At 37.1% G+C, this 13,475-nt stretch overlaps 1 protein-coding gene across 1 annotated transcript in view; it reads right to left on the bottom strand.

The window, feature by feature from the left end:
• The window catches only part of RELN (reelin), a 529,597-nt gene that overhangs the window by 310,483 nt on the left and 205,639 nt on the right, over positions 1–13,475 (bottom strand). Inside the window, exon 4 of the mRNA XM_017851861.1 lies at positions 3,122–3,192. Coding sequence (XP_017707350.1) covers positions 3,122–3,192 — 71 coding nt within the window. The remainder of the gene's footprint in view (positions 1–3,121; positions 3,193–13,475) is intronic.

The raw sequence follows: 13,475 nt of genomic DNA, 5'->3' as shown, positions 1-13,475 counted from the left end.
TTTTTTTTTTTTTTTTTTTTTTTTTTTTTGAGACAGAGTCTCACTGTCACTCAGGCTGGAGTATAGTGGTACAATATTGGCTCACTGCAACCTCCGCCTCCCAGGTTCAAGCCATTCTCCTACCTCAGCCTCCCAAGTAGTTGGGATTACAGGCCTGTGCCACCACGCCCAGCTAATTTTTGTATTTTTAGTAGAGACAGGGTTTCACCATGTTGGCCAGACTGGTCTCAAACTCCTGACTTCAAGTGATCTGCCTGCCTCAGCCTCCCAAAGTGCTGGGATTACAGGCATGAGCCACTGCGCCTGGCCTCCTCTCCTTTATTCTTAAACATCACTGGCCATTCAGGTCTGACTTCCTGGGATGCCTTTCCTAACACCTTCAAGCAAACTTAGCTACCTCTGTGATCTATAGATCTGTCATTTTTATCTTAGCCTGTGAGTTCCTCAAGAACAAGAAATGGGTCGTTTTCACTTTCATTCCATATTTAGCACTGTTAGGTAGGACAGAGGTCTTGCGGGTGTTGTACACACTTTTGCAGAATAATGACTTTTAGCCGGGCGTGGTGGCTCATGTTTGTAATTCTAGCACTTTGGGAGGCTGAGGCTGGCGGATTACCTGAGGTCAGGAGTTCCAGACTAGCCTGGCCAACATTGTGAAACCCTGTCTCTACTAAAAATACAAAAATTAGCCAGGTGCAGTGGCATGCACCTGTAATCCCAGCTCCTCAGGAGGCTGAGGCAGGAGAATTGCTTGAACCCGGGAGGCGGAGGTTGTGGTTAGCCAAGATTGCATTGCTGCACTCCAGCCTGGGTGACAGAGCGAGACTTTGTCTCAAAAATAAAAAAATAAAAAAAAGAAAAAGAAAAAGTAAAAAAGAGTTTCAACTAATGTTTTATAAGAAAAGGGATTAAGATTACAGACTCTCTAAGACATAACGAGTACATTTTCTAATCCTTTTACTTTTTCAATATGTTTAGCAAGCAGTACAGTCTTGTAATAACAGATATCCTCAGGATCCACAGGAAAAAGTTCACTTTGCTTGAATTGTTTAATTAAAATCAACAAATATACTGAGCATGTTAAAATGGAAAGGCATGGTGCTGTGATGTATGGTGACTGCAATTGTTTTTCCTCTAATAAATATATTAGATATTCCTTATCCAATATATAAAAATGATTACATGATAAAATGTTACTTTATTTGAGGAGACAATTAATGTTTTAATTAAAAATAGATAAGGCCAGAATAAATATATAGTTTATAGCACTAATTATTTTCCTTATTATTTCCTGACAGTAGAAAGCCATCACTCTTGCACTCTTGTTAGCATTATTTTTCACTTTATCTTGGATAGATTGATATAATTTCAATGAGTTAGATGCTATTGAAAAGCTCAGTGTTTTTCTTCTGGTCCTGGGCTGTACAGCATTTTAATAACATGCACATCTACCATCGCTTAAATCATGCCCATGTGTAATACTATTATAGAAGGCATTTTCTTTTCCTCACTGGTTGAGAGGGTTTTCCCATTGGTTTTCTTGGCTTTTCTTTTCATTTTAAATGAAAAGAATAATTTGCCTCCTCCCAACCCCAATAATTCATTTATAATAGAAAAGACTAAAAAATTTAAGGCTTAAAAGAAATTAGTTTGTAGACAATGGTAAGTGTTAATAAAATTAGACATTTCTTTTTCTGACACTATAAATTTTCCAGGATATTAATGCTCACTGCTATGTGGTATTCTATGTTTTCAATAATGTGAGCAATTTCATAGTCTGGAAGAAGATTTGTATTATGATCGAATTCTCGAGCCTACCTACAAAGGCACAATTTAGTATCTGTATTCTCAAAAGTCACAGGATAAAAATCTGTGAAACCCAGGAATACTGATAGTATGTTTGAAACTATAACTAGAATGAAGTTTTATAATTCAAGGACTATGTGTGTAAACAATCAGGATTTTGCCATTAATAATCATTAAGCAACATGTTACTTAGATAAAGTCATATTGTGATATATATAATAATATATGGTATTTTCTTAGGTATCTCAAAACCAACATAATTTTCCTCATTTCTCTCCAAAGCCCATCAGATATTCTTTAGCAGAGAGATAATTAATAAAAATTTCCTTTAAATTCATTAATATAATTCTAAAAGTTAACAAATTCCCCCCAAATGTCATTTTAAACAAAAATTAATACTATACTTACAATAAACAATGAAAATGGCATGACATTTACCAAGACCGACATCAAATGTTTTCATTATCAAGATGCTGAAATCAAGGAATGTATGTACGGCTGAGACAAACTTGTATTCAATCTATGAAGATTTTTAGAATGACTTAAATGGTAAGCTCTACGTCAGCATCTGGGGAACCAAAGCCCCTTAAGGCATTGTCCCCATACTTGAGAAGCTCAGTCTGTCTAGGGCAACACCCACCCCTTTTCAGAGAAAAATTCTCTATGAAGTGGTAAATGCTATAATGGAAACACAAGGTAGGGTGGAAACTCAAGGGACAGGGGGAACAAATGAGCATCGGAGGGTAGATCCTGGCTTTAACTTTTTCATTGTGTTGTGTTTGTGTGTGCATGTGTGTGCATCCCGGTCATACACATCTGACAGTATGTAAAATTTAATCTAAATTGATACAATGTCTAGCCACACAAGTCTGAAATTAATAGTGCACACAGTTGAAACAGACCCATAGATACTGTACACAAAATCATGTATAATATGATCAAATGTTAAAAGCAATAATCAGAAACATTTTCAACAAAGCTGACAAGACATTTAAGTGGTAAATTAAGCAAGCACATTCTGTGGAATTTAACAATTACGACTAAGATTTGTACTTCCAGAATAACTAAAGGTAATTCATTAGAAAAAAATTTTGAAAATAAATTTTCTTTTGCTCACACTTAGTATCTTCAGAAGTCTATAGATCTTTGTTAGTAATTACTAAATAAATAAGTATTAGTGATATGAAGGGTCAATACTTAAATTTTTAAAGCATTATGATTAAGTCATCATAATGAAATGCTTACTTGGTATGGAACATAGGACCTATCATGAATAGTTTGGACGTAACACAAACAAATCAAATATGACTCTTACCTCCTTGTTCACACAACTGCTGGGCTAAAGCATCTTTGAAAATAACCTGGCCCCGGTGTGTTGCTGTAGCCCTGGAAACAAACAGGAAAGGGTTAATTCAAATCTTGGAATATGTCTGGTGAAAATGTATTTTAAAACTTTTTTAAAAGCTTATTCTTAAACTTTATTGTGTGGATGTGATATTTTTAATGAGTACATCAGAACAGTGATATAAATAACAATGGCGTGAAAGCTTAAACCAAGACACCTGGGTTGAGGACTGTCTTCAGGTTTTACTATATAAAGATATTGTAACAGTTGTGAGCTTGTTCTGAAATCAGCGGATGTGAATAAAGCCTATAGAATAAAAAGGATGGAGAGGAGGCTTATTAAAATTTCTTCTTTAGGAGACCTTGATATAAAATGTTTTGTGGAGCAATACTGATATTAATACTGGAGAAAGATGCTCTTAAGGTACTTTTTTTCTGAAATCAATAGTCACTGTAACATATAGAGACAGAGAATTACATTTTTAAAAAGTATTTTCTTAAAAAGAGGGCTATTCAAAGCTTTCATAATAAAATCTGTCATAACAAAATAAAACCATATGAAGGAGATTCACTATTTGAAGGCAATGTGTATCTTTTACCTCTTCTAATCAGAGCTGTGCACATGGATTGATGAAAAAAAAATAACATCCTTGCAGCAGATGTGTTATTCAATGGCTATAATAAAAAAATGTCCTATTGAAGGAATAATTATGCTTTATATATGAAGGGTTTTCCCTTAAAAAGAATCTTGCTGGCGCAAAATGTGTTAAATTTAAAACAGAAAATCATGTCTCTTTAAGAAACTTGATTTTAGAAAATAAGCCATATACAAAACCTTTTTTAATAACAAAATAATTAACATGAAATCTTAACTTTAGTTTTAGCCAAAACCATCCTAGGGCAAAAATAATTTAACTATCATCTGCTGAAGATGGATTATGTACAAGGCACTGTACTAGCTCACGACAGGACCAAGTTTAGGCTATGTATTCCCCCTTGATATGTGCACCCTTCCTTTGGTCAGCATCTTGTCGTTTGCTGGGCCCAGTAGGGCTTCCTGGCTCCCAACATTCCTCACTCTGGCCCATGTGTGGATGCATATTTCCCCTCCCTTCTGCAGACCTTTCTGAATTCCATCCTGACTGAATTGTAAGTAGACCCCAGTGTCAATACCCCTGGAACCAACTCTCTGAAAGTAATCTGATAAATTAATCCATGTTGAAGTGTTAATGGGTGATATCACTTCAAGCTAACATATTTCAGCAGTGAAAGTATTATACCTTCACACACACACACGCACACGTGCATGTGCACACACACACATACAATGGCACAATAGTGAGTGTTTTGAATGGTGGAAGGGAGATATAATTGGAGAGAAAAATCATTGGGTGGCCTTCAACTCACACCATATGTGAAGCCTATAAGGGGTATCAGCCCTTGTTGTTGCATATTAATCATTATCAAAATTACACATAAACAGATGCTACCATTCTTTTTATATATTCACATATGCTTATAGGTTTTCCTTTGCTTTCAGAAAGCTGAAAATGAGGAGAACTAAACATAGGGCCAATCCAAGCCATAAACATGGCCTAGAGGCTCACTAATCAGTACAGATTTTATGACCAGAGGGAACACCGTAACTTTTTTACTTAAATACACTGTTCAAACCCATCAAGCCAAAAGTGTCTGAGTTTACATACACTTCTAATAACACAGTGATCACCAATGTAGAATTTTAGTGTGACATTTGCTTTGGAAGGGACACGTTTTCTGAAATCACTAACCACCAAGAAAAGTCCTACGACACGCAGTGTTTAAATAATTGTTTGTTTTAGTTGTCTTCTCGTTGTAAGTATATAATATTCCTATCATAATATTTCTTCTTGGTCCACAAGCCTAGTTGTCATTGTGCCAGCCTATGCTCCCATGATCACGATCAGCCAAATTATCAAAATAAGATTCAGGTAACAGAGGTTTCACCTTTTCTCTAAATACCAGATATACCAACATCTCTTAGTCACTTTACAGCATCTCATGAGGAGTCCACACTGTTTTCCCCATTACTCAGTTTCCTCAGATTTATTATTTGTTGCCTTCATTAATATTCTTACTTCTGCTACTTTGGTTCAATAAATACATCTCATAAATTTCTAAAGAATAATGATAGAGTAACTGAACCTGCAGGAACCTTGAAGATCAGCTAGTCAAAACGTCTTTAGCAGTGGTACTCATTCTTCAAACAAATACAGAATTCGAATGACTAAAACAGAGGAGCCCCAGCTTTTGAAGTTGTGGGGCTCCACACTACCTGTTTCCCAAATCTTGCTGTTGTGCTTCTCTGGAACTCTTAGGGTTTAAGGGAGCAGAGTTTGAAAACCACTAAACTGGTGTAATTCTTACAGTATATGGATCAGGAATATGAGGCCAGGGAGGATATTAACCTACTGGAGGTTACACAGCCCATTAATGGCAGATAAGATCTGATTTCAGGTCTTTGATTCGAGGCCTTGGATCCTTTTCCTTGCATCAGCAGTTTTCCAGATGTGTTCCACAGTGATGTCTTAGGGGTCTCCATGACAGTCAAGAGAAGGAGGGGCAACAGCCAGTGTTCCAGGCACCAGCCAATTCAACCAAACTGTCTAGGCTTTATATGTTCTAATTATTTAATTTTGTTTAAAGAAAGGGCTCAGCAAATAAAAGCTGGCTTGAGAAGCACAGCATACCATGTGCTCAATGCCATTATCTGAGGTACCCTGCTTGGGAAAAGTAGAAGTAGTAATAATAACAGTGGCTGGTATATATACCTACTGTTATTCTAACAACTATTATGAATTGAAATTTACCCCTAGGCACTGTTGTAGGGCTTTACATAAATTAACTCAATTATTCCTGTCAACGGCCCTACAAAGTAGATATTCTTATCCATTTTTCTGGGACACAGAACTACTGCATGATTTACAAATGTCACACAACTGGTGGTAAAGCCAGGATTAAAACCCAGGCAGTTTGAGTGTAGAGTCTTTGCTTTTAAGCATTACAGCAATATTTCATTAACCTGGTTCAAAAATATGATGGTAGTTTTCAATCTCTTTTCAGAGGAAGAGCCTGTTTTCAGGGCCCAATTTTCTTGTTTCTTTCTTTCTTTCTGTTGAGATGGAGTCTTTCTCCGTCACCAAGCTAGAGTGCAATGTTGCGATCCTGGCTCACTGCAACCTCCGCCTCCTGGGTTCAAACGATTCTCCTGCCTCAGCCTCCTGAGTAGCTGGGACTACAGGTGCAGGCCACCATGCCCAGCTAATTTTTGTATTTTTAGTAGAAACGGGATTTCACCATGTTGACCAGGATGGTCTCGATCTCTTGATTGAGATCTGCCCGCCTCAGCTTCCCAAAGTGCTGGGATTACAGGTGTGAGTGACCACGCCCAGCCCAGGGCCTGATCTTTAAAAAATTGTCTTCTCTGACTTGTGATCTCTACTCCAACCCTTCAGACGAAAGCTGTTTTAGTTAACCTCCTTTTGGACAAACTTCTTGTCATTTCCATTGGAACTCTGGCCTCTTGGCCAGCAACTCCTTGCAATTTGTCTTTGAAAATACCATTTCTCTCTCTCGACCCCTTCTCCTGCAGTGTTTTGTGAGCCCCTCAAATTCTTTTCAACTTTTTATTATTTAATATAAAATCTAAGACAAGATACATTAAATGTTTATTTGCATATGTATTTATTCTTCACCTAGTACATAGTATTTGTTCAATTTTAAACTTCCTTCCATTTTATAGGTTTCAATTAATCTTTTTTAAAAAAATGTTTTAACATTTATTTTAAGTTCAGGAGTACATGTGCAGGTTTGTTACACAGGTAAACTTGTGTCATTGGGGTTTGTTGTACAGATTACTTCATCACCCAGGTATTAAGCCTAGTACCCATTAGTTATTTTTCCTGATCTTCTCCCTACTCCCACCCTCCACCCTCCAATAGGCCCCAGTGTGTGTTGTTCCTCTCTATGTGCCCATGTGTTCTCATCATTTAGCTCCCACCTATCCGTGAGAACATTTGGTATTTGATTTTCTGTTCCTGGGTTAGTTTGCTAAGGATAATGGCCTCCAGCTCCATCCATATCCCTGCAAAGGACCTGATCTCATTCTTTTTTATGGCTGCATAGTATTCCATGGTATATATGTACCACGTTTTCTTTATCCAGTCTACCATTGATGGAGCCCCTAGACTTCTATCAGCTTACTGTAGTCCCCTTTCTACTCTTTGTCATATTTCTTCTAATGAAGACCGCTTGCATCTTCCTGTATGCTACAGCCATAAGATTACTGGATGATGTTCTCAGCCATGCTGCTGCCCAAACCCTGGAACATACGTGGATACCCAACACACACATGTGTGCTGACAGATAAACATCATTTGCATCATTTTCTTTCCAAACCCTTAGAACTCTCAGATAACATTTTAATCTAAAACGATCCTACCCTATAGGAGATGCATGGTTAGTATTTTTAAAGGTCTGCATATTGGCATCTTATCTTGGGGAAAAGAAAGAGCAGAAGCCCAAGTGACCAGCAGTAACAAAGTCTCCCTTGCTTTATCCCATGAGCTGTCTACACTGCTCTCCTCAGGGTGTGATTAATGTCAATATGGGAAGCCTATTTGAACATATTTAGAGCTGTCAAATAATTCATGGTGGTTTACCCAGAATCACAGCATTTATTTCAAATCTTCTATGGAAATATATATATTCTACTATATAAATATATATTATATATTCCAAAATTGCTAAAAGCACAGTAACTCAGAATTAAGTCTCTAGAGGTCACGTCCTCCAATTTTTAAAATTACATTGACAGATAAAACTGTATGTAAAGCTGTGTATTAAATCTAGCTAATTAACATATGTGTTACCTCCTATAGTTATCCTTTTGGTGGTGAGATCCACATCCACTCTCTTAGCACTTTCAAGAGTTCAATACTATAGTCACCATCTTGTGTAAGAGATATCTTGAACTTATCCCTCCTGTCTAACTGAAATTTTGTATCTTTTGACCAACATCTCCTCAACCACTCCCCAAACCACCCAGCCCCTGGTAATCCCCATTCTACTCTCTACTCTCTACTGCTATAAGACCAACTTTTTTAGATTCCACCAGGTCCTCCAATTTGTCACACACAATATATTTTTAAATAAGAATACAGAGAGCTATGGTATATGGTGACGAGCCTGATTCATTTCCAGAATTGTTATTTTATGTAATTTACAGCTCTCTCTGGGGGAAGGTCCATCACACCGATGGTGTTATTAACTATGTTGGTACTATTTGCACTTAATTTTACATAATTAGAAATATTTTTTCATAAGAGTTCAGAAAATATCCTCATTGTTCACTGTTTTGGAAAGTAGACCAAGTTTCTTAAACACGTTTCTAATAAGCACTTTTCTTCTTCTTGGGAGACGCACAGATCTCTAAGGCTAACTTGCCAACAAGAGCCCCTATTAACTAAGTAATTTTAAAATCCCTTTGGACTGTTATTACTTATCATTTTAAAAGCTCTATAGATTCTCCAAAATGAAGAAAGTTCATTATGATCATCATATTCAGTGCTTGAAAAAGCATTTGTTATGATTTTTAAAAAGCCTGTGATATTTTCATCTTAACTAAACAGAGTAACTAACTGTATGCTCAAAGGTTTTTTTTTGTTTGTTTGTTTGTTTCTTTTTTTTTTTTCTGTGACGGAGTCTTGCTCTGTCGCCCAGACTGGGGTGCAGTGGCGCGATCTCGGCTGACTGCAAGCTCAGCCTCCCGGGTTGTCGCCATTCTCCTGCGACTCAGCCTCCTGAGTAGTTGGGAGTACGGGCGCCCGCCAACACGTCCGGCTAATTTTTTGTATTTTTTTTTTAGTAATTTTTTGTATTTTTTTTAGTAGAGACAGGATTTCATCGTGTTAGCCAGGATGGTCTAGATCTCCTGACCTCGTGATCCGCCCGCCTCGGCCTCCAAAAGTGCTGGGATTACAGGCGTGCGCCACTGCGCCAGGACATACCCAAAGCATTTAAGAATTAACCGTGCGGGCCCGGGGCGGTGGCTCATGCCTGTAATCTCAGCACTCTGGGGAGGCCGAGGTGGGCGGATCACGAGGTCAGGAAATCGAGACCATCCTGGCTAACACGGTGAAACCCCGTCTCTACTAAGAAATACAAAAAACTAGCCGGGCGAGGTGGCGGGCGCCTGTAGTCCCAGCTACTCGGGAGGCTGAGGCAGGAGAATGGCGTGAACCCGGGAGGCGGAGCTTGCAGTGAGCCGAGATCCGGCCACTGCACTCCAGCCTGGGCGACAGAGCGAGACTCCGTCTCAAAAACAAAAACAAAAAAAATAAATAAATAAATAAAAGAATTAAGCGTGCATTGTGCTGCCGTGCAGTGCTAAGGTATAGTCTCTGCAAGGAGAAAGACCAGTGACAGAACACAGGTGCCACTTATGAGCTTAATGACTTGGGGCAACTTCTTTAATCACTCTAGGCAACAGACTCCCTATCTGAGGACAGGGATAACTTGAAATAATACCTATTACTTCAATAAATTGATATTCACTCTTAAGATACTTATAGTCTCTCAACCTAAACAGATTTCAAGCTTCTGGAATAGGAATCAGTAGCTAAAAAGAAATTATCCCTCATAAGGCATCGAACATAATTATTTGAATATATGAAGGAATCAGAGCTATTTATATTTTTGATTTATATTTATATTTGATTTATATTTTTCAATCCATAATTTGCTTACCATGTATTGACATCCAGTTTACAAAGAAGGAATACAAAAGTATTTTAATATAGTTGCTATAATGCCTAAATTCCCAAGTATATTACTATTTCTTGATTTCATGAATCAATTTGCTCATAGATTAACATAAAGAATCATACCATTTGGTTCATTTTTAAACCTACGACAATGCACTTTACCTCCAGGGGTGGGGTACTTTTTCCACCATTTTCTACTGCTTTGTCAATGAGGTCTGGTATGTTAGTGACTTGTCAATTTTACAGCTGGAAGAGCATTCGTTAATCAGCAATCTGAAGTTAGTCTTGTGTAATTCAGTATGCCTGTGCCAAGCCACCCTTCAGGAAAGGTAACTAAATATGTGGAATATGAGGGAAAAAGAGTTGATCTGAGTTTGGTAAATTTGATCTTCAAAGGAATCAATTTTCCCTTTAAAATTCTTACCCCTTTATATCAGCAAATTACAGTACTTTCTTTTCTCTCTTTTTTTTTTCTTTTTTTTTTGAGACAAGGTCTCGCTATGTTGCCCGGGTTAATCTTCAACTCCTGGGTTCAAACAATCCTCCCACCTTGCCCTCTCAAAGTGGTGGGATTAAAAAGCATAAAACTTACAGTGCATTCTAATTTGGGGATATATATTGATGTTTATCAAAAATAAGAAAAAAACTCAAATGCTTCAAAACCCATAAAAAAGAGAAATGAATAACTTCAAGGAGTAATTATTTTTGTTAAACTCTCAACTTCAACTACGGCAAAGTCATTGCAAAATAAGCAAAGGATGGTGTATGTTTTCACAATGCTTTTGCTATTCAAAGCTTTACTGCCCTAATTGTTTTTACAGTTACATCTTTTATTCCTAAGCCACAGAATTTTTTTTCTGTCAAATGTATAAATACTTTATCTCCTTGAAAACAACAAATTTCAGTATTAATGTTCATTATCCAGTAATCACAAAGTCTATGTGTCCTTGAAGGCTACCAAATAGATGGTTTAACCTTGATTTGTGATCAAAGTATACTTTTTATTAGCAAGAGAAGGAACATACAGATGAAATCTTTTAAGTATGGCAAATCAATGAATGGTTAATAGTAACTTAGCTTTCTTCCAAAGTGACTCAGCAAACTCCTGAAATGGAGATGGATGAAGGGTTTACGTTCATCTGACAATATTTGTTCGTCCATGGTATTGTATGTATTCAGTCACATGTAGTGTGAATTCTTTTACTTAAAGTGTTTTTAATAACATCACTAAATGATTTTGCATTGAAATAAAGAGTAATAATTTTGGTGAAAAACACTTGGTAGTTGCAGGATATGTAATACCAAAGAGAAGCAGACATTTATCATTGGCAGAGTTATATATCTCTTGTAAATCACCAACGAAGTGAATCTGGGGAGGGAAGATAGCAGATTAAACCACATTTTATTTTGTCCCTATGCAGAAGAATGGCTCGTCTAGTAAAAATAAGAAGTGACAAATTTCTCAGGATTATCACAAAGTTTTAAAGTAAGGGGAAGTTGATTGGACTGATTTATGTATCAAGAAGGATCACCTAAGGTGTCAAATGTGTCAAAAGTTCCCAACTCACATTTAGGATTAACTTTAATTTCCAGGAATATGTAATTTATTTCAGGAGAAAATAACTTTATGAGTTAAGCCAAATGAGAAATGCAGATTGAAAAATTCCTCAACAGCCCTCACCTACATCAGTAATGGGTGAAATCCTCAGAGCAGCCCAGCTAACAGTGATCTGGTGTAAGCATGTGAAGCAATCTACATTACTAAAACTGAATGCAGCAGTGCTGTCTACCAAGAGGGAGTGACTTTTTATTGTTTAAATTTAAAATGGCTTTATTTGGGTTTTATCAGGAATTTCCTGATTTTTCCTGGTTCACAACTAATGGATCCTTGATTATGAACAACAGCAAAAAGGATACACAAGTTTTCTTAATAAAAAGATGATGTTCTCTCTGCCTCTGCTAATAATCATTCAACAAACCATTATGAATTATGAATCTGACAGGGTGTTAATTGTCAGCCTGCTTTAGGTGCTCACATTTCTTACCTTGGTCCTGTTGGCATATGATATAAACTCAGCAAATATTCTTTTCTTTGTTATGTTATGTGTACCCTAGGCACAGGGATTTTGGTCTATTTCTTTTTTAATATTTTACTTGATAATTGACATAAAGCACCCATGCAGTAAATATTTGTGAAATGGGTGAATGATTAATGTATGTTATACTTGATACAGAATGTTAAATGCTTTAAAAAGTAACCAGCAAGTTATTGCATAAGAAACACTATGAAAAAGATGATTAGATGATAATAATAGTCAAGACAAACATTGTTGTAAGATTTATCTTGGAAATCAGTTAACAGCAAGAACAGTAAAAGTAAATAAGCTGATGTATTTGCTTTATTATCACAACACATTTCATCATTTAACATATTCCAGAGTTTCCTTAAACCAACTGTATTCCAGAAATGCCTTCTAAAACGCTAAAATAAAAACGCTTTCCATACCACCTTTTAAAATCATTAAAATTATTTGAGAGACTCTGCTGTTTTAAACACCTTTTAATTAAGTAAGCCTATGGTCACTTGTATCAGAGGCATTCTTAGGCAAGGCAAGAATAAAACTGAAAAAATGCCATGTTAATTCCAAAGAAAATCCTAGTACAAAATAATCTTTTCTGCTTAATTAGATATGAATTAGAGTCTGTAAATTTGCTGAAAGATGTATGCAAAGTATTCAGGTATCACCTTTAATTGGACTCAAAGAAAGAGTACTAGTTTCCACAATAGAAGAAGGGGCGTTTTGTTCTAGGATGGGCATTCATTACCTCCATGATTTATACCGTGTCACTTAACTTCTGTGTGTCTTACTTTCTTAATTTATAAAATAAACTGAATGGACTGAATAATTTTAAGGTTCAAACAGCAGATCTGGAATCAGAGGATGTGGGTTTGCACCACAGCTCAATGATTTATGATGATCTCATATGAGTGGTAATTCTCTGAGATAGGACCAGAAATGTGCTATTTATTTGCAGGACTGTGAGGAAAACCAAATGAGATCAACGCTGTGAAAATACTGTGGAAAATATAAGGAATTATGATGATGATGTCTGGCTGGTCACTTCAGAATAGAGCAAAAAACTGAAAGGGAATTAAAGGAGCATGTTCTATAGGATTTAAGATCAAAAGCTGTTTTTGATCTTAAAAGGAAAAAAAGGCGGGGCGGAGCAAGATGGCCGAATAGGAACAGCTCCAGTCTCCAACTCCCAGCGCGAGCGACACAGAAGACCGGTGATTTCTGCATTTTCAACTGAGGTACTGGGGTCATCTCACTAGGGAGTGCCGGACAATCGGTGCTGGTCAGCTGCTGCAGCCTGACCAGCGAGAGCTGAAGCAGGGCGAGGCATCGCCTCACCTGGAAGCGCAAGGGGGAAGGGGATCCGTTTTCCTAGCCAGGGGAACTGAGACACACAACACCTGGAAAATCGGGTAACTCCCACCCCAATACTGCGCTGTAAGCA

This window comes from Rhinopithecus bieti, unplaced genomic scaffold, assembly GCF_001698545.2.
Source record: "Rhinopithecus bieti isolate Rb0 unplaced genomic scaffold, ASM169854v2 scaffold_59, whole genome shotgun sequence".
Taxonomy (NCBI): domain Eukaryota; kingdom Metazoa; phylum Chordata; class Mammalia; order Primates; family Cercopithecidae; genus Rhinopithecus; species Rhinopithecus bieti.
This window is presented reverse-complemented; position numbering and strand designations above follow the sequence as displayed.